This window comes from Anopheles bellator, chromosome 2, assembly GCF_943735745.2.
Source record: "Anopheles bellator chromosome 2, idAnoBellAS_SP24_06.2, whole genome shotgun sequence".
Taxonomy (NCBI): domain Eukaryota; kingdom Metazoa; phylum Arthropoda; class Insecta; order Diptera; family Culicidae; genus Anopheles; species Anopheles bellator.
Genome location: NC_071286.1, coordinates 61318888 through 61341474, shown reverse-complemented (window position 1 = coordinate 61341474; position 22587 = coordinate 61318888). Strand labels below are relative to the sequence as shown.

Below are 22587 nucleotides of genomic sequence, written 5' to 3'. Positions count from 1 at the left end.
GCTTTGGGGTATCGAAACGGAAGTGAGAAAGTCCTTGCGGCCCCACGGGAAGGTCTGTGCTCGCGAGACGCGATTAACATATCGCTGATGGAACGCACTTCAGTCGAGCCCATCACACCTGCTCTCATTCCCGAAGGTGCATTAGCGTTTTTGGCAGCTTCAAACCACGACCAGGCCGTGGCTCCCGGCATACCCAAACGATAAGCCTTCACCACCATCGTACGGCCACGGCCCAGTCACTGAGGCATCAATCAGCACGGCATGAAAAATTCATAAAACGGAACCTTCCTGCACAGATCTGCAGACTTCCTGCGCTGTTTTGGAGCTTCTAAGGAATATGCGACAGCGATAAGTGCGAAGCATCGGTTCCTCGACAACCTTCCGGCAGGAAGAAAATAAGCTCGAGGCCCGTATTTGCATGCAACATAATCAACCTGATTAGCACCTGATGGGATCGAAATCTGCATAGGAAATGTCGCCGGGGTCCCCAATCTTAATCTTTTCAAATTCTTTTTCATAAAATTATAATAATTCGATTAACAAACCCTTCGAACACGACAACGAATCAGAAACATTATGTCGTCTGAGCTAGCACCGATTACAATAGCACCGATTGTTCTAAGTTCCTCTTTTAAGGTAACGATAATGATAGAACAATTTACTCTTTACATTTAAAAGGCAAAGACACTGTAAAACATTGCACAGTCAGCCAGTGAACGAAAGGAAACTGAAAAGAAGTCTTCAAAGAACTACGAAAGAACCACGAAAAAATGTTATCATTTAACTTCGCACAAAAAACTTTTCAACTCTATTCAACGTCAGAAGAGAAATGTAAATGAAGGCAACATCGATCCATACCCCTTTTCAACCTTAGCTTTCAAGCTTAGTTGATGTTTACGTTGGACTCAGAATGTTTACTCCCTCGCTGTGACAGAAGTGCCACCACTTCGTTTGATTCCCTGAGAAGTCGCAGCTGCACCGGCTCCCCCGCGTGGCAGAATATGGTATCATTTTTCCTAATTAAGTCATTTCCGGCTCCCGTCTGCAACTAATTAGTTCCGTTCCCGTTGACACCGTTTGACGTTTGCCACTCATTAGCGGTTCCTGGTCGAATGGTTCTCGATGTACTCCGATGGCTCGATGATTGGTGGAGCGGCCCGAGTAGAGTCCGGGTCTCTGATTCAACAGCCGAGAAGTAGAACTGGAGAAAGTAAATTCATACGCTCTATTTGAGAAGCCCTCTTTTTATGACTTCCCTTATTCTCGGGTTTACAATCGAGTCAAATGGCCGCCGACGCCTTTATTGAATAAGCTAAGAAGTGTTAAAAAATTATTTCACCTACAAAAATTGGTTTTATTATCAATGTGCAGTGGTCATAGTTGCGCCCACAGAGTGACGACGCGCTAACAAATCCCCGTTCCCGTGGACATGTTTAATTTTGCGCATTTTATTTCTTGTTTATGATGCAGAAAAATTAACTACCAATTACGGTGGGGGACGATTTTGTTGACGCACACTTTCTTCTTGAATTACTAGTCCAACAATGTACGGGCGGTTCCTGCCCCAAATATGGTCGCTTGTGCGCGGGACCTTCGAGTTGCCTAATGTCCCTAGACTGGGCGCGAAAATAACAGTTACGAGCACCGGTTGGCTCCCCGCCCGAATGGCTAATCATAAGGACAACCCAAAATAGATACCTCCTGCGAACAGATGAAGCATACAAAACTTTTACAACCCACCGCTCCCGCTACAAGCCAAATGTCAAACTTCTTCTGGCGACCTCCTGCTTAGCTGGAGGAGTGCGTCAAGGCGCGCTTTTTGGCAACGTCCTCATATCGTAATTTTTTATTAACTTCCATCATAGCGGCCATAAAAATCCGGCTTACCGTGCACCGTGTGGAAGGGCATAAAAAAAGTCGGGCGTTTGGACAAAAACTCGCTGCCACTCGAGTTGAAGAAACTGCTCGAGGATTCAGCGTTGTCTGCGTTGAGTCTGCGGCACGGAAAGGGACGTCTTGTCTCGTTCGCACTTGTCGCGTTTCATTGGCGAAGCGGAAAAGGCTAAAATGGCGCTGTAGCCGAGAGACACCTTAAGGTGGCCCTTCTCGTAATCCTTAATAGCTTTTCTCTCCAGACGCCGTCTGGCCGGTCTGCCGGTTGGCGGAGATTCGGAGATGCGTCGCTACGGTGGTTCTTTCCGTGTGCTGCCGGTGTAATTATTTTCTATGGTCCTTACCATCAATTAAATATTCCATTTCGAGTGGACGGCGCTAGTGTCGCCTACTTAGGAGCACCAGTTTTCAACAGTGCCGCCGCGTCGCAGGAGTTGCAGTGGCGTTGCGTTTCTTCACTGACACCAGGACCTACTTAGACTGACACATTTCTGACACCCGTGTTTCTTTTTCGCCTCATACAATGAGGACATTTTTGTCAAGTTTTACTACAGTTCAATGGCCGCTGGCTTCGGTGTATCATAAAACTTTGATGGCCATTTTTTTCAAAACCAACAAAAAATGTATGCGACTGTCAAATCATTTCGGGATATTCCTATTACAGTTTATTTCAATCCCTTTACACACTTGTTTCACTAACCAATTACAGTGTAAAACCATGCCACTTTGATCCCTACAATTGTTTGCAACTGTCCTTAAAGACAAAGTCCCAACGATAAACATTTCGTGAAACGCAGGTTAAAACCACATATTCCTGCATTTGACCAACAATATCATAAGCTCATTAGTTCAGTTCGTCACGAATCGCGAACTCTTGTGGAGGATGATTGGATAGGAACTGGAAAACAAAGTGTTCAGTAACAAACCCAACTCAACGTTACAATTATCAAAACAAACGACAATGAAGCTAATGAATTCTTCAAAGAGAAAATATATTCTCGATTGCGTAGAATGTAAAGTTACCGTTGACGAATGGAGTAATCCTATCCAAATGGCCCGATTTCCTCCGCAACCAATCAGGATCCGCTGGCAAGCTGTGGCCGATAGTGCTATTCAATTACAATTACACAACCGCCACAGTGAGCGTTTCGTCCGTTCTTTCGTTTCGCGCCATTTCTTATCCGCGGACGGTAACCGAGTGCTACGGGAGCGTCAAATGAAGCGTAATTGATTTTGTGATATTGTTTTATGCACTGACTCGGCATCCATTAAAATAAAAATTGAGCGAGACAGCTCGCCGGTAATGTCATCCCACCCGTCCGTGAAGCATCCAGAGCATCCGTCGTCGGACCGAGCGTTCGATCATTCCAATCCGTGGTTCTTTTTTTCCCGTCCCGCCATCGCTGCATCACTACGCGCGGCCACCGATGCGCGGTAGGAAAATAATAATTTCCGGTCCAATCAGATGCATCCTTCCTGTGGCCGCTCAGTCCGGAGCGGGAGCTAAGCCGGTAAGAATACGCCCTCGCCTGACCTGGACGACGACGGTGGCTGGATGCAGATAAAATCATCAAAGTGCAGTAATATCCACTGCAGGATTATCGATTCCCTGCTTGGCGGCCGGTGATTGGGCTCTGGCACGCTCGGATCGTCGCGACATCAGGTACAGGGCGCTGCGAACGAAGGAAAATGGAAAGCCCCGTCACCGCCATCATCATCATCATCATCGTCATCGTGCAATTGGTACAATGGCATAAATATATTTATTGCCATTCGTCCTGTGGAACGCTCTGAGCGCACTCGACGTGGCCGGGGCTGGAACTTACACATAAATCCCCAGTGCGAGCAGCAAGAATCCTTCGCTCAGCAGAAACACGCTGCCGATGAAAAAGTCCTTGCTCGCCAGGTATACGGCACTGTAGAGCGTGGGGTAGATGGTCACCTGCACGGAATCCACGATACCCAGTATGGCCAGCATTTTGCCTGTAATTCCGTTGACGAGGGATGCTAATTTAATGATTGTGGCCTTCGAAAATGGCGTCCGAATCGAGGGTGTTTATCCCGCCGGCCAGGATCCACTGATCCAACGCAACTTACCAATCTCGTCCTCGCCGACCAACTTTGATACCAGGCTCCGGATGGCGATCGCTCTGCTCCCCTCGAATACATCGATGGAGGTGGCCACGTAGAAAAGGTACGGTTTCACGAACGTTACGGCGTAGGCCTATCGTCCCCAAAAACCAATTTGAAGTTCACAATTAACGCCGAGCGACCTCACGGAGCGACGGGCGCGTGCTCCTTACCATGATCGGTTTTCCAACCATCGAGAAGCACACGGAAAATACACAAATCAATGCGTCCGAGACACCGAATCGTTTGCTGAGGACACTCATCACCGCCAGCGTGCCGAGCAGGGTCGTCAGCAGGTCATACGATATCCAGGTGCCCAGATTGGTGATCCACTTGAACTTTTCCAACGCCAGTATGTAGGCCGATCCCGCATCACCTAGGGCACCGTAGCTGACAAAGTACGCCAGCACCGTCAGATAGAGAATGTTCCTACAATTGAAATCACGCTTTCGGAGGAACACCTTAAAGCAATCCACCACCAGGCGGATGTCGAAGAGTTGCCGTAGGTTTGAGCATCGTGAACCCTTGCTCTCCGGTGCTCCGTTATCCTGCACAGTGGGCTGCTTGGGCTCTTTCAACACAAACAATCCATACAGCAACGCAATGGTGTCCGTCACCATGCACAACAGGCACAGTTCTAAGGGAGGGTTAGGCTTTCTTTAGTAACGTAGCTACGGTTCAGCGCTGGATACTTACTGATGAACCCCAAGTACTTGAACAGATACCCGCTGAAGAAGTTTGCCACGATCGGTATGGTAGCGTACACAACTGTCGTACAGGCAAACCGGAAGGTGCGATCCTTCTCGTCGGTACACAGCGTCAGGTAACTGTAGATGCCAGTCATCACCATGGGCACTCCGCCGCTGATCGCGCTGATTAAATTGGGGACGATGCCAACCACCTCCAGCGGCACTTCACGCATAAATATGGCGCTCACCACGTAGACTGCAAGGACGAACGATAAAATGGCAATTGTTCAATGTCTTGCCGAAGGATTCCGATACGATTATCAAGCTTAATTCCAACAACCAGAGTAGCCCCAAGAACTGGTTTCTAATTGTCTTCAATTTCGAGGAACATTCGGACTACTAGTGGACTTCGTTCACTACTAGGTATTTCAGTTGACGAAACCTTTTTTACCCCCAAATTTAACCCAAATTGTGTGTCAAAGTCTGTAATTTATGCACATCTTGAGCCGTAGGCCAAACGGCGTGTCAAGAAAATTGATTCTTCAACATTACGTTAAGTAAACTAACGCGTGCCCATCCGGGAGCCTCATTGATTGATGATTCCTTCGCGCCACGATAAATGATGTGATGTCATTAAGGCATCATTAGAGTTACTCTCGTTTTTATAGCTGCAGCAAATGACCACTCGGAGGCATCGTCAACCGTTCGTCACTTACCAGCGAACGCCACAATGTCGGCGGCGATCGGCAGAAGGATACACGGTTTCCGCAGCCCCACACGATCACTCCAGCTCCCGGCAAAGAGCAGCACCACCACCTGCACGATCCCCGCTGCAAGAAAATGGACCGCGGAGACAAACAAACACATCAATCATCTACTCGTCACGTCGCTATTCCGCGACCTGCCGCACTGTTCGCCCCACCGATAATGCTCCGGTACAGGTTCAGGAACACCAACGCGCCCGCGGACTGTTGCTGCGCCGTGCAAACCGCGTCACGAAATTCTGTAAAGTTCGCCACTCCGGCCAGCGTCCGGTTCGTGTCGTCTGGCTCCTCGCAGATGTTGTCATCTTCGAGCTTGACGAAGAACTCACAAACCCTCAGATCCGCACCGAGCTTTGTCACGCACGCCTACAATGCGGTGCGATGGGAAATGTGAAATCTATAAGCCGGTGGTGGCCTAAGTGGCGGCGTTCAGGTGATCGAAGGAGTTCGAATCTCCCCGCCTAGTTGCCCGCTGTCGGCATGAACTGTTGAACCAGGTCATGCTACGGGCACGCAAGGTGTTCTTACTTTTTCGAACTCGAACACATCTACAGCTGTTCCGCTGACGACGCTAAAGACGTAGAAAATGATCACCGGTTCGATGGTAACATAGTGCTTCACTTTACGCCACAGTTCTTTGAGACGCGCCGACCCACCCATATCGTGTGAGGCTTTTTTAGTGGCCCACGCGTTTCCTTACACGCGTAGAGCTGGTTCACAGTTCCGTGACTACGTTGACCGACGCCTGACTTCACACTGAGCCGGTCCCATGTGCGATCTTCACCAAACCAAAACAAAAACACGACCCGGAAGAGCCGGGCCGAGATCGTGCTCCAGTCTCCGGTTTGCTTCGCACTCACGTTTGCCATCATCTAATTTCAGTGACTCGGCATGCCCTCCTGCTGATTGGTATTGGTAGACGGCCTATGCTGGGTTTAACCATAAAAAAACCAGTTTTGGATCTTCGGATAGAGCAGCACGTTGAACCGGGCTGTCATTTGCCATCGTTTGATCGTTTGTTGTGGGTAAAAATACGCGAAATCGGAACCGGTATGTTGAAGATGCGCAGCGAACCTCGCCATACCGGTTTCCGAGTGGTGAGTGGTCGGTTCAGTAACGATCGTGCGTTCTAAACGCCAGCTTATGGTAAACCTAAATCACTTTCAATCTTTTAAGAATTTCGACCATTTTTAGGAATGCAAATCAGCCGAATGGTAGTGCGAATTGCCAAATGATGTTTGACCTTCAGTTTTAACGTTGATTTAATGGCTTGACTCACGTTGTGAATATAGATCAATATTTCATCCGATCATGTCCAAGAGTTTTTATTGTTTATCATTTCGAAAATTAGCGCATCCAACCGAATTTACGAAGATAATTGTTTCTAAACAGCAAAATAATCTCAAGCAGTACTAATTAAATAAGCACTACTAAACCAACAGCGCGAACAAAACCGGTAGAGTCATCAAAGTGGATGCCTTTATTGAGTTTCGATGTTAGTTCGTAATAGAAAAAACAGTAAAATGACTGTGTTACTGAAATACGAGTAACACATAATTGTGAGTGCATACACTTCAAGAGCTGTTACCGTTACCGCATCTATTCATTGAATATCACTAGAAATATGCTAGACAGCCAATTAAGGATGAAATCAACATGTTTCAATATCTTTTCAATTAAACCTAGCGAACAAAGCGGTTCGATCCAATTATCTATGGCCACGCTGAAGTAGCTTCAAACTAAAGGGCCGGCCGAACTAACAAAACACCGTGCCTCGATGTTGGCAGACTTCGCGTTTCGGATTACTTCCAAACCCTCTTGCACCTCTGATATGAAAATGTTCGGTAAAGTATACAACTATTAAAATTCAAGCCTCACCGTACAGGCTTATGGAAAGCCCATCACGAAGCTTCGGCGGCGGTGGCCTAAGGTGCACCATTTTGCTCAAAGCAAATGTTAGTTGCTGTATGCATATTTCATGCCCTCAGACAGCTTCATCTAATACTAGACTTAAAATATCGGTAACGGCACACGAGTAAACACTCGCACACATACACTCACCAACAGCAACAAATCAGAACAAACTGGACCCCGACGGCCTGTAGAGAGTTCCGGGAGAAAGAACACCGGAAAGGATTCGAAGCGTAAACTTCGGGTCACATGGGCAGGTGTCTCGCGGAAAAGGGATCCCGGAGGGCTGAATACATTTTTAAAGCTACCACCGGCGAGTGCACCTTCGGAAAATGCAGCAATACTTAGGGAAAATGTCTTGTGTGGCGTCGCAGTTCATGCCCATCCCCAAGTTGGCGAATGTTTGACGTTGAAAGGAACAGCTGAACAGCTCTTTGAAAACCTCCATTGTAATGCTATCATTAACAATTCAAGTTTGTAATTAACAATTGTATACATGCAGTCTATTATTACTTTAGTATTACTGATTTTTTAAATATTTAATTTATAGATTTATCATCCCAAATCGACTCAATTTAGTCTATTTTGCGTACTCCGGACCAGCTGCTAAACGGGAACGATTGAACAGGTTGCTGCTCTGTGGCGTGTCTATTGGGTCTCTGAAATTTGTGTGGATAAATGTAAGCTTACCAATCAACCAGCTGTGCGCCGGGGAGGGCTCCTCGCGACACTTCCATCGGCCGCACAGCTGGGTAGGGAAATAAGGATTCTCTTGGGCATGCTTCCCATTTCAAGTATGTGTAAGTCCGCTCTTTTCCCTACAACCGTTGAGCCGGATTGTACACACGAACATCACTTATCCCTCTCCTCTCTCTCTATCTCTCTATCTCTCTCTCGCTCTCTCTGGCCCCTGGTGCAGGCCGCCTGGGAACGTCTCCACGAGATGCCATCGACGAGAGATCCGATGGATGCACAATATCCATCGATATTTGACTCCACCGGCTCGGACCGAAGCGGAGTAAACAAGATTCTGGCCAATAAACTTGTTCCTTGGCTGCACACACCGACACGGGCTATGCAAATCCTTTCCGTACACACGCCGAGCGACAGTATTTCTCGACGACTCGGCGGGATATTGATCACTCCCGGATGATATCACGGAACTTCCTTTGCACCGCCAAGGATGCGGACCCTGCGGGCGGTTCATATACCGTCTCGCACATTAAGGACGAGTCGGACGGACAAATTGTAGTGCCGTGCTGAGTAAAACATCGTTTTATGTTTGGAATTATGAGACAATCACAATGTTTTGCAATCATTCCTTCAGTGTGCGGTGGGTAATAAATTCAATACCGGGCCACTCGGACTAGCTCCGTACTCCGTATTTGCTTTCCGAACCGATCTTGCGTTTGGAGTATTTACACTTTTTGTTGAACATAAAGTCGTTAGCGTAGCAACGGGGTCGCTTGGCCGTAGCGCCTCACTATGCGACGTTTTCTACGTTTTCTACGATATTTCGCTTCTGAATTGCAAACGATCAAATATTGTTATGCAAAGCGGAGAGCATCGGAACGGGTTTCGGACCTCGGTGCCGGTGCCAGTGTTTTTACCCAGCATCGTGCCCGCCAGTGGCCCACTGTCGAAGGCAGAGCCACCCGGCAAGCACGACGGCACACAAATAGATTTACAAAAGATATGATAATGAATGGGCAAACAAGCATTCCGACAAATAGTCGCCTGCATCTTCGGTTCGTTCATTGATTTAAAATTCCCCCTATCCCGGAAAGGACTCTCCGGCCAGGCCTTTTTTTTGCTTTCTTCCTTCAACGTCCCGTCTCGTTGACGGCGCTTCAATGGGTTTAAATTGGTTCGAGTTTTGTGGACTGCAACCGGTCTATTGAAACGAGACGACAACTTGGACTTCCTCGGACCTCTGTGGACTCCCGAAGCGGCTTGATCCCGTCGTGTTGATACAGTGGCTTATCCCGTTTGGGAGGCTCCTTGACCACAGCACTCGCTGCACCCTGCTAACGAATCCCGATGATAATCTCGGCACTGCAATCCGATGCAATCTATGCTGCTCAAACAGTGCCCGCTCCCGGCACGGTGTGGCCTGTTTGCACAGAAGTTATCAAATCAATTTATGTGTGGCCAAATTGAGAAATCTAATTCTGGGCCAGAGCTTAGTCCTAGCCATCCCGGTACATCCCCATCCGTATGATTCATGTCCGCATCCCTCGGGCCGGGAGGGATTTATTTGCCAAACGCTATTTTGTCAGTTAGTTGCGATAATCCGGTGTTGAAATCCGACATGACTGATGTCCTGGGAGAGACTCGCCGCGCACTGGTGCACGAGACTTACCGCCCTCGGTAAACCACATTGTTGTCGTCCCCAGCGGATTCTTAGCGAACGATGTCTTGGGTTGATGTTGCTCTCTCTCTCTATCGCTCTCCTGTGGCCCACGAAAAACTATGTGCAATGGACCCGGGGATGGATCACCTGACGGCGCGTGAAAAACTTTTCCCATTAATTTGGGTTTCGGAAATTCAATTACCAGGTACCAGTGTTTCCCGGGCCTGTCCGCTATCAGCCAGGGTGGGGGGCGATAAATGAGAAGCCGCTGGGTTGTAGGACCGGATTGCCCAACTCCAGGATCCTTCCCGACTATGATCCGCTGGGAGCAGCCCGCTAACCAGTAGGCAGCAGATGAGTGAATCGGATTGCAGTTCCTTCCCGAGAATCGGTCCCTGTCTGCAGGGCGCGACGGCTCCTTAGCCGAGAGCGAACTTCGTCTTTGTCGTGCAGACGCTTCCCATTGGCAACCAACCTGTGGAATTCAGTGGCTGGCCTCACGAGAAGCCAGTCTTATGGCCCTGGTTTACGTAATGCTGACAGTAAACTGTTATTGAGTTACTTCTCGTCTCGCGGTTTTATGTTGCACCGGCAATATAAAAAGAATTCATCCACTTACAGCATCAAAAGTTAGTTTAGCTGGATTGTTGTGCTTGCCAGCTTTCTTAATAAACTGTGCTTTTTTAGGATAAATCTACTAAAATACTTATCTTTCTTACATATTTCTTCATTCGATCTCTTCCCAATAGTACTACCCGAACATCCTGTAGTGCTTAGCCAGTGGGGCCAACAGCTCAACAGTTCGAAGCTCGGTCCGAAAGAGGAAGGTGACGACATCGTTCTCACTTGCCGCGTTGTAGGAGGTAAGCACAATTGCCATACAAACATTATCTCAGTATCTAGAACACGGTGCACTCCGATCGAACTGATCAGAACAATGAACGCTCCGCAATCGTGTAAATCAACCTGCAGCATCGTGAACGGTCAATTTCGCATTTAATACATTCTTTGGGTAAATTAAGGTTCTTAAAATGAAGCTTACTACATGCTCCGTTGAGCTGTTATTAAGCAATCGAAATGATTGCCTTCATCACCCCTATGCAGGACCAGAGGGCTGTGGATGCCAACGCTCAAGTTTCTAGGCCTCACGTAACGACCCGTTAGCGTGTTTATGGTACGTGCTGATATGCAATTAACAATCATATGTAATTCTCCTCTACAAGGCCAATTTGTCGTTTCGTGCAACTGACTTGCGGTTCGATCAATGTATGGCCTTCGCTGGACTTCTGAAGCTGGATTGTGATAGCATTTATTTATTACTTTTAAACGAAGAAGAAACTTCAATCGTGTATGAAATTCCTCATTTTCATTACTCGTTTCAATCCATAAAGCTACATCAGGCACTGTATTCTTGTAAAATAATTGTAAAGAAATCTTGTGGTTCATCAAAGGTAAATTAATAAACCGGAAGACTGGCCCTGGGTTTCTCCCCAGAGTGCACTCAACAGTGGCAGTACAGCAGTGAGTCATTCAGCAATCTATATTAAAACTAACACAGCATACCTACACGAACTGGAACCGTTTCCGATGCAAGCCCCTATACGGCTCGTCGGTAGCACAGCAGCCCCCGGTAATGTAATTATTGGCAGTTAGTTCGCCTCGAAGGCACCCGGCACTAGCCGGCCGAATCTTGCAAGTCACAACTCGCTCTGTCACAAGCAAGACTTCTCAAGAAGTAATTTCTAACCTCAATTAAAACCCTGAAACCGCTTGACGGTCTGTGCGTATGCCTCCGAAAGGGTTTATGGCTTCGGAGTGCCTTGCTCGGTCCGGGGAAGACCAACTCCCAGCTGCCCAGGACCAGTTCCATAATTTCCACACAAACGCTCGGCTCAAGCTCAAGCATAGTCTCAAGCCACCGACCGACCGCCACGCTACGGAAGCGTACATTTTACACTGATAATGACAGAAGTTTAATTGATTCATTAGTATGCAACTTACATGCCAAGAAACGATGGACTTTTCCTGGGTCTTGGCTTCCCATTTCGAGCGAAGAGTGAATCTGTGGCCGGTTGATCTGTGGCCACTCGCAAGGTGCCATTCCACGGAACGTTGCTGGCGATGGCTACATTGAGCCGGTTGGCCCGTCATCTTGGGATCGCACCGACGCTCTCGAGGACGGGTCTCGGGAATCAAACGACAAATAGTATCATCCAAAGGGAATGTGCCCCTTACGGTCGACCGGCTGGGAACGAGTCCAGCCAGCCAGCCAGATTAGTTCGTCCCAGAACCAGAACCAAATTCGATCTGGCATGGAATGAAGTATTGTTGCTGGATGGACTTTTTAAAAGCTTTTCATCCGCCCATTCCGAAACGGCTTAGAGGTTTAGCATACGCGGCAGGATCCGGTCCTGTCACGTAGTACTGTCACGTGTGCATTATTGTTCTCATTTTGATAAATTGATACTGTCCCAAAACTCTAAACCAGGATGTAGCAGGACCATGTCCGTTTCCTTAAAAATGGGTCACATCCAACGTTCTTAATATGAGTATTTTCAAGTGCCATTGAACTAAAAATAATGAAGAGTATGCTTGAAATTAAAAATAGCATAAATTAAATAATAATACCGAAAAGTTTTCTCACTTTTTATTACTTTTTATTACTTTTATTTACTTTTGGAAAATGGTTCTGTAATTTCTAAGTATTTATAAATGTCCATTTCCTGCCAGACGTTTAAAGCAGAGAAACTTTGGCGATGTGGCCAACACTCAACGGTACGTGTAATCGGCGGTGCATTCGGCTAAGCAGCGCTTCTGTTGAACGATGCCTTGTATGCAAACAGACGATAAGTAAGCAGGAGGTGCACCATGTCTTTCCATTCATAAACGGCACAGCAGTTCCTCGCTGGAGTTCCTCACGGGGAAGTTCCTTTAAATAGGAAGATAAGTGCAGCAAACAAAACTTCTTCAAAGCCAAGCATGAGACACACTCACATGCAGACTGCGCCATTCTGAACCCTCCTCCGAAGTAGTACAGTAGGAACACTCTCCATGGCGAAAACGCAATGCCGGGTGAAAGTTATGGGTTGGTTTATGCAAAACTTTTCCACCCGACAGAGGAAGGGGAGGCCCCCAGTCGGACCCATCACGCGGGACAGCGGCACACATGTCGGGCCACCACGTTCAAAGGCAACCTGCAAGGTGCTTGCTAACGAAGTGTTTCGGTTACTTTTCGTCACCTTTCGGTTCGATCCCACTGGGCGCAGCCGGGAAGGCCAAAGGGCAAAGAGTTACTTCCGGTGCGATGATGGGTGGTGGTGGGAGGTTGGTAAACTTTTACTATGCCCCAGAACTGGTTTCCTTCTTCGACCGTCGTTACGATTGAATTCTATGGCGCATTAAAGTTCAACGTTTTCCGATTTGGCGTCGGATGTGAAATTATTTAACTTGCAAATAGTTTCATTATTGGCCCTGGTAATGGAGACCGGTAAAAGGAGGTTGCGACGGGGTGCGGAAAGGGTCCGCACCGCTTTGCGTCCAAACCGGATTACCTGCCAACCAAACGCATGCATATTCAAATGTACAGTTCAAGTAATTGTAAAACGGAACTAACACGCGCGGAAGCATATTTTAGCTTCGAATTATGGTTCCTACGGAATCTGGCTTATGAATGTCTGCCTCCCGAACCAATCGGTGAAAAGCGATTCGGAGTCGAATGTTTTGCAACGCAAGCTTTAGAAATGTGCAAAAAGAGATATTTTGTAAAATATTTTTTTCTAACGCCCATAATCCATTAATAATAATCAAAACCGCAATCAAGGTTAAGCCCAATGAAGGATCCAACGGTTTGCATGATTTATAGACAGATCCATCATTCCATTACGCGAAGCCCGGGGCGGCAAAAAAGGCATTCAGATTCATCCATTAATGATTACTGTGTAATCCTGTCGCTATCGGCTTAGGACCATTTATTCGTGCGAAGCCGTTTGGCAATCATCTGTTGTGGTATTCTCCATTCCTTCGTGCTGCTGCACGTTTCGCGGCCTAGTGTGCAGGGTCCGACGCGCACGGAGTGTTGTTTGCGAAGGAAGAAAACCTTCACATAATTATCTCTTTCTGAACCGAGTGCCCTCGTAGCCCAGACTGGTTCATTAAGCTCAACGAAGGCAACGATAAAGACATCCACCTTTTCCTGGGAAACAAATGACGTACCGCTACGAGGATCCCGGGCACTGGAAGTCCAAAAAAAAAAGTTAAAAATCAATCCAGCACCAGTTAAAAATTTGAAGAAGATTATGGGTAGGCTCTTGAACGGTCCTCCGAACGTCCGATAAAATCGGCCACGTTGATAAATAGTTCTATGTTTTCGAAGCTCGGGGAAATCTGTTCGAACGCCTATGCGTCATTTTAAGGGCCGCCTGACGAATGCTCCGAGAAAGTCCTTCTGGGCCTCTGGCTTCCGGCAACAGCTCTCGTCCAGCGAGGCACCGAATGTCATTTATCATCTCACTCGTCCGGAGCCTGCTATCGTCGACTTCCGGTGGGCTCCCGAGTGACCCGACTCGGCTCGATTGGCAGTCAATATGATGAAGATATTTGGGCACCATCGATGGCTGTGCCGGCTGCGGTCGGCCAATGAGGAGCCCCATTTTGGCGCCGACCGCAGACACCGCACGATAGGAATGTGGTCCGTTGACGTGCGGTATGGCATTTATGAACCTAACCCTTAACCATTCCGTCGATTAATCATTTGTCAGCGAAGCTCGGTGGGCCGTTTCTTGTCTTCCCAAACCCAAACGCCTGCTTCCAGCATTGCCAAGAATGAACGGTTTTTTTTCTTGCGGAAGAATCCTGCATCCGGTCAAAATGGTGGAATGCTGACCGTTCTAGCCGATGCAGGAAATTCCGATGAACTAGCACCACATACCGGCCGCTCGACCAAGGCCAAGGGACGCGCAAATCCCGATCGACCGAGGCCCAGCTTGGTCGACGTTTTGATTTGAAGATTTATTAAATCGGCACAGCACTCACCGATTTATCACCGTTCAATCAACATCATCGATTCGTTGGTTTTTGGGACACCCGGGCGAACGTCCGGTCCCGATCGACACCGATGGCCGGCCAGAAGGCCTTCTGTAGCGTTCCATTAAGTGATGATGCCGAGCGAGAGTGGGCCCAGTTTCGGCGACACGGATTGCACATACGGTAAATAATTAAATTAGCCTGCCAATCACAATCTCATCACTCATCGAAACCGGCCCGGATCCGGTCGGCTCGGCCAAACCGGGGAGCCCTAATGCGCGGTCGTAGCCTAGGCCACATGCTGGATCGATGCTGGATTTCGGAATAGAAATTAATGATCCTTGCCGCTCGGTGCCAACGTCAAAGGCCTGCATGCATCAGATGCTGTGATTACCCAGTTGCGCTGGGCACAGTGGGATTGGACGTTGATTTGAATTCTGTTTTCAACTTCACCACACGATTTTAAGTTTCAAATTTTTAGGTTTTAAACCTTGAAACAATCAGTAAATCACTAGAGCCGTATTCTGTATATAATTTTTCTTTATAAACATTTTTTAAATCAATTCAACTTTAGCGAAATATCTAAACAAAATTTCGAGGCTGTCATCCATTTAGAATTTAGATAACCAAAAATAGTTGCAATGAAAGGTCTAACATGTCGAACATGTCCAGACTGTGGCGCGCCTAACTAATGTGCAAACCAGCTCCCATCCGTCAACGAGCTACGTGTCGTCATCGAGAGTCGATTTTTACCTAAACAGCACCGCTAACCAGTGGCCATGCCCGGCCAAAGCGTATCAATAATTCGATTCTCTCCGTTCCGATTTCGGCAACAACTCCCAAAATGGTCACCGCAACAATTGCAGATTCGCAACACTTGCCGCTATAGCCTCCGGTACGAAGACACAACCGTATCACGGGTGCTCGCTAACCGGGGCCGGAAAATCCGATTTATAGTTTAAACAGGTCGTGAAAATGTCCGCTCATCGTCCTAGCGTCAAGCGGTGGGCGCGTTGGACCGATGGACGATGTTCGACGAATCTTTGCGATTTTTGATTTGCATTTTGGACGTCGATCTGAGCACAGGAATTTAGTGCAGAGCTTCAACTGGTTCTGTTTGGGCTGGGCAATTCATTTACGTTTAGTATTTCGTTTTCTTCACCTATTCAACTGTAAATCAAAAGGATACAAAATAGCGAAATAATTACCTGTTTTTTTAAGCTGAACATAAGAACAGAACATAGTATGACTTATTAATATTACAACCGGTATTCCTATGAAACTGTGAGAAAAGGAGGTGAAACCTTTCAGTATTTCGTTGAACCATACAAAAATAAATTCAACAGAAACACATCAAACACATAATACATGGTCGCTGTTGAATAGGAACCACATTCTGGCGCCATAAAAAGACCTTCTCATTTCGCCCAACCCGCTCCAAATGCCACAGGCTCACAGGCAAAGAAGCGCATCGCAGGGGGTAACAGTGAGTTACAGAAAACCCAGTGCCACGCTCCGAGGGCCACGCAAAATGACTCGTCTACGCGTGCGAACGCCTACGCTTTTGGCTCGATTCCGACGAATCACGTATCATGAGCAAAATATAATCTCTGGCCATGTCAGAGCCAATCATTTTCCTAACAACAATAATCGAATGGACTAACCACAACGGCCCGTGGACCGGGCCGAGCTGTTGCTCAGGTGGATGGAACTTTGTGGGCGCCATGCGTAGTGCACCTTCCCCGGCCAAAGTGGCAACATATCCGGCCTAACCGCTGCCGGTGTCGTGACTAGCAACACAACAAAGCACTTCAATTTTTTTTTCTCCATTTTACATCACTTTTTTCAGAAGCTTAAATCAAAATGGAAGCTGATTTAACTCAGGCAAATTGATCAAACCAAACATCATCGACAAAATTTAGTGAAAAAGTATAGTTTGTAATGTTTTAAAAACATGCTACAACTAAACAACGCCAATGCTGCTCAAACGTGTACATCCAATTCCAGTTCGGGGCACCCGAACAGAGTAGCACCGTACTATATCACATGCCGCCAGTCACATTTACGGTGATGTCAATCGACAGCCTAGTAGCACAGATAGCACTACTTCGGCACTGTGGCGGAAGTAAACACCGGTGTAACGCACACATACGGTGCGTCACCTTTTCCGGCTGACCAAACAGCGGGAGAATAGGCGGGAGCGTTTCGGGAAAGGTAAATTGGAAATAAATTGGTTTTCATCCATCCTTCTAATATTGGAATTAAAAGTATTCCGTGGGTTCTCGGGCGGACGTTCCGTGGCGTGGTGGTGCAGGCCGATGCAGAGGCCCTTCCGGCCGGTGCTGCTGACACCGTGTAAGAACCACGTTGCGGGAACGTGATAATCGATCAGAGAGGCCGCTTGATCGTCGGAAAGGAGCACTGCGGCCGGCTCACGCTCTGGGATCGATCCCCGGTCAAGGCTCTGGTGCAGTCGACTGGACAGAAGCCAATCCCCGGAACTTGAACAAGGCGAGGCGAGGGGACAAAAAACGGGATTCGCTTCAAGCTAAACACACCGCGTCCTGGCACAGGATCTAAAACGGCAGATATGTTTAGGGGGCACGACAGGAGAAAAAAAAACCGTTCACCGTCCGCCGCAAGTTGACAGAGGCCGTTTGCCTATCAACCGACCAAGCGGGACTTCCGAACGAACGGGCAGCGGCTACGCCGGGGCTTCGTGTCCTGCATCATGAATCGTCTGATTGGATTCAGTGGTTTATGACACGCATTCCCCGAGGAATGATTAAATTTTTTCCCAACTTGCGTTGGGAGCTTCCACCATGTTTTGGACCCTTCTGAAGTCGTGATCACGGTGTCCTGCGAACACGGTCGACAAAGAAAAATTCGTTAATTTCTTTCTGCAGCGCCGCCATTTCTTTGATCTCACCAAGAACGGACCGTCATTTCTTGTCTGGTCGGTTCGGTTAGTTTTTGTTTTCTTTTTTGTCTTCCCCGGTGGTGGGCGATGTTTGCGATGCGTTTATTCGGGAGCTCGCCGGTTCCCGGCCGGTGACACGTTTTGGGCCCACTCGCCCCACCACCGCCGACCGCCGTCGTGACATGCTGACACGGACACCAAACAAGCTGCCTCTCTGGTATGGCCGGTTCCACCGAAAATGCCACACGATCCACCAGAGGCCAACCGAAGAAGGCCCCACCGCCAGCCCTAAGCCCGACGCCAACGGACCCGGTATCGAATGGTCCATTTAGAAGCATTTGTGGTCACGTTCCGGTTCAGTTGTGGCATACGCAATGTCCCGGCCTCGGATGGGGTTTATCTACGCCCGAGAAAACCGAGTGCTCCTGCATCGCATTAGTTTTGGTCACAGACACGAACCCTTGGAAAAGTCGCCCCGAGGACTGCCGCGACCGGGTCCGGGTCGGGCCACGGGACGAATCGCACGTGTCCGGCCGAAGCCACGCCACGCCAAGACACGGACTTATTTCCTGACCCCATCGAAGGCTCCCCAGGGACCGAGGGCCAGCCAAACCATTACGATTATACTCCACTTTGGCCTCGGACCTCGTATCCCTGTCACTGTTTGCTGTTTTGTGGTGCTTCTATCATGGGGCGAACACACTATCCTTTCGGTTGCCGATCTACAATGTACAGCGTTTCTGCGAAATCATAACATCGGCACATGAACCGTAACCACATGATTCTCACATTTTCGGTGCGGATATGGTCCGAACAAGAGATATTTGTAGCTTATATAAATGGGCATAGCCAGGTACTCCCAGAGCTACGGAGCAATGCGGTTCACGAGTGCCATTGTATGAATGGTAAAACAATGGAATCTGCAGACTGCACGGTTTAGGTATCATTCTACGACTACGTCCAACGGGCGATAGTTGAGGTCCATATTTTAAAAGTATCATACGGCTGCAAACCATTAGGATTTGTTACGAACAGCAACGGCCGAAGCAATATTCTTGTTTTAAATTAAATAAAGTTACAGAAAATTTACATAATCGTAGACACACCTACATTTTCCAACAAACATCTACAACATTAAGGATCCGCATCCGCAAAAATAAAATATAGGTAGGGCCCAGTATGTTATTCGAAGATTAAAATAAACAAAATTGAAGAATGAAAAAATGATCATATGAGCTCCTGTTCCTGTAGGAATATAGATAACCCGACTGAGGGCTCCAATCAAACTTGTAATTTAATTTGCAAAAATGATTAAACAAATATATATAATTTTTGTTCCGCTCTTAGACTCAGAGCCAAAGCCGGCGGAAGTCACTGGTTGCCGTTACAAACATTAAAATAAACATAATTGATTCTCGTTATAGTTTCAATTGCTGCAAAATCATCAAATTCTAGACTTCGAGCATCCTTGCACACTGAGCGCCCGATTGGCCGACCGTAACTCACGATTATGCTGAACTTGTAAAACGTCCACCAAATCAAAGTGTATTATTTTTAGAACCGCTTCTAGCCCTTTCTCTTGTTGCCACTTTATTTACGTGCTCCACACCTCGGGAGGGCCCTTAAATTCGCATTTCCGCCACTTCGGTGTGCGGGGTCGGTGAAAACATTACGATACGCAAGGGAGACCTGGCCCGGGCTTTGATCTACGATCTGTGGGAATGCATAGCCGCACGCTGCACCGGGGTCCCCGGAACGCACAACAAAACGTAAAATAACGCCACAAGTGCACCATTTTGGCCGGTGGGAGCTAATAATATGAAAATATTATCTTCATGCAATAATGCTGAAATATGGCATCTTTGATAACGCGCCCTCGTGTTGGAGTCGTGGCAGCATGGAAAAGAACTCGCTGTGTGGTGGGGTACAATATTTTAACATGATCACCCGTCATGCTGTGTCGTTCCGCCTTCCCAGCCCGGCCACCGCACCTGGCACCGACCCGTTTCAGTATTAAAGTGGCCAGATTTAGCGGGCCCACTGGAAACATGCCAACGATAGGGAGAGAGAAAAAAAGGAAGGATCCGTGTCCTCGCGCGCACGCTGACGTAGTAACACGCAACGTGTTACGCCCTGTACCGGAGTGAAGTATCGCACATTTATGTGACAAAACTCGTCCATTCACGCGCCCCATATATCTCAATCGTGATGTTCCTGATTCTCTCTCTCGCTCCTTCCAGGCCGGTTCCAATTTCCCGTGACAATCAACCGACGGGCGCTTGAGCTGCTCGAAAGTGTTACAGATTTACATATTTCGAGCAAATAAATTTCACCAGATAGCGCAACGGTGAATCCATTCCGTCGCAAATCCAATCCCTAGCTCCGTGAACCCGGCCACGCAATCCTGCCCCCCTGGATCACTACCGGACCGAGGTAGTTGTAGTCAAACATGCCACAAAAAGTGCACACTGCTGGTGGAAACGCGCATAAATGCATAACGGTGCCCTGGTCCGATGCTCAACTGCAGGCGGCGGTGTAACATGATGGACAGCATAATTGAAGGGGTGGCCGTAGGTTTGTTGGATGATGAGTAAAGTAGGGGAGTAATGCAGGCGCACGCAGCGCACAACGGTATTGACATGATAATCACATGTGTCAAACGCGACAGCTCTCCGAGACTAGCGCCCGCCACGTGGTACCGCAAGTCCTCGCTGGGGGGTCATTGCGATTCTGCGGGTTTTGCAGACGAAGATACAATTTAGATTCGCCGATTTTATTCGCCGTAGCACGGCGATCGAACAATAATAAACAAATTCACGCGTGAATGATTGGTTTTCATCAATCGCTCACCACGTGCACTCCCGGCCGGCTTCACTCACGGCTCACGGTTGTTTATCTATTTTTCCTCCCTTTTTTGTTTGGTGTCGTTCACCACATAATATCGGGGATTGTGTTGGCCGTGCCGATGCCAACGCTTCTCAGCAGTCCCGCCGGGTAGCATCCTGAAATGCATCCGGCTTGCGATTGTGAAAAATCGTGCGCACTCGCACGTAAAATAAACCTCGATGGTAATGGGTTGCATAATTTTGGAATAAATTTGTCGCGTTTTCGGCACTATCGGTACGCGTTTTCCCGGGGTACGGTTTAATTTTATCCGGCACGGGTCCGGGCGGACGGACGGTGGCGCTTAACGTCAGGTGTAATTTTTCAGGAGTTTTCAGGAGGGTTTTCGGTTTTTTCCCTGTTTCGCTTTCGCTACACCGACAATCGCGACTATCACGAAACTCCATCATCGAGGCTTTAAGTGGCCACGCCATTCGACGACGACGATTCACACTTATCGAGCAACCTGATTTACGATGCGAATCGTCACGAATCATCCTGGTGAGGCTGGTTTAACCGGGATTAGCGGGACCGGCGTTTGGTGCATTTCGGGTATCTTTCGCTCCTTTGCATCGATCCTTATACCGGATCGGTAAATCGATCGTCATTATTCACGACGTCATTTTGTGACGCACCGTGCTTATTGGCAATATCTGGCAATATCACCAAAAAACGATCTGTAAGAAACAAATGTTTAACAGAAGCGATCTGAGAGCTTATGGTTTTACTACTGATCTAGATCTATTGATGGATACTTCCCTTTAGTGAAAGGGCAATAGACATGACGACTCATTGGATCATTTAGATAATTGAATTGAACTATCCCTTTTTTGCTTTATATAAACCGCTACAGAATTTGAAGCTATTTTATTTCTTTTATGCTAATGGGTTTCGATTGATGAAATGTTCAAAACATACAAAATTCTTTGAAATACCATTGTTGAGCATTGGACTTCTCTTCGTCATCATAGTACAGTTGCTTGTTTAATATTTCAATAAACTACACCTAGCCCATTGCCAATTCATAAATATGCACTCCGATCTCACTAAAACAATCCTACATTTTATTAGAGTTTTCTGTAAATAAAAACAAAGCTTTCCATAGACGTTACTGTTCATCCACAATCGAACGATAAAATCGGACGCAATCGGATCGGATAGAAAAATCAGTTTAATTAAGTCAATCTCTGTCCTTACAACACACAATTTTACTTTGTTATACAAAAAAACATCGGTTGACTATTTCAGCCAGCCACTCTTTAAACGCCACGCCAGAAACTCCGAACGCTATGGGTCCGAAGGGCAAGGTCAGCAAAAGTGTAAGCCACAAAATTTGGTCGTCAAAAAAGGCGAAACTGCAGCGCACCAACTGCGTACACTTGGTACCACTACCCACCGTTTTGCAACCATGTCCTGCCGGGATCCCGCCACCGACTAGTATAGTAGCGGCCACAGCATCAACATGTAAACCGGCCAGGTTTTATGTGTAGCTCCATCGGTTCCATCGGGGACGCCACGAGCGCGCACAAACGATACATTTCGGTGCTGTCAGCATGATTCGATCCCGAATTCGATCGATCCGTGGCGAAAAGTGTCACCGGCCGACGGAGGGTTTCCTCGATTCGACCAGCAAAAAAGGAGGTGGAAGCTGGACAAACCGGAAGCAGAGTGCAATCGAGAGAGAGAGAGAGAAAGAGAGAGAGAGAACGTACCCAGTGCCTTCCACAAACGAGAATAAATTTCTCATCCACATTTCACATATTTCCTGCGCTTCCAGGCACTATGCAAAAAAAAACCACTAACCGGAAAAGGCTGCCAGGTTCGATCCGCTGAGGCAAGCAATCTTTCCCCGGCTGACTTGGGGTTCAGCATAACACCCGGATGGGGCACGGGGCTCGCACACAGACACCGGCTGGTGGAAACGATCGGTTAAGGACATGTGTTATCGATACTGCAAAACGGTTTCTGTGACATCCATCATTCATTTCGACGCTGAAAGGTCGGTCGTCAGCCTTCACAGCC

The 22587-nt window shown here is 47.7% G+C and overlaps 1 protein-coding gene across 1 annotated transcript in view; it reads left to right on the top strand.

Moving 5' to 3' along the window:
- The window catches only part of LOC131211184 (protein turtle homolog A-like), a 130911-nt gene that overhangs the window by 81183 nt on the left and 27141 nt on the right, over window positions 1-22587 (top strand). Inside the window, exon 5 of the mRNA XM_058204556.1 lies at window positions 10490-10603. Within this exon, the coding sequence (XP_058060539.1) occupies window positions 10490-10603 (114 nt within the window). The remainder of the gene's footprint in view (window positions 1-10489; window positions 10604-22587) is intronic.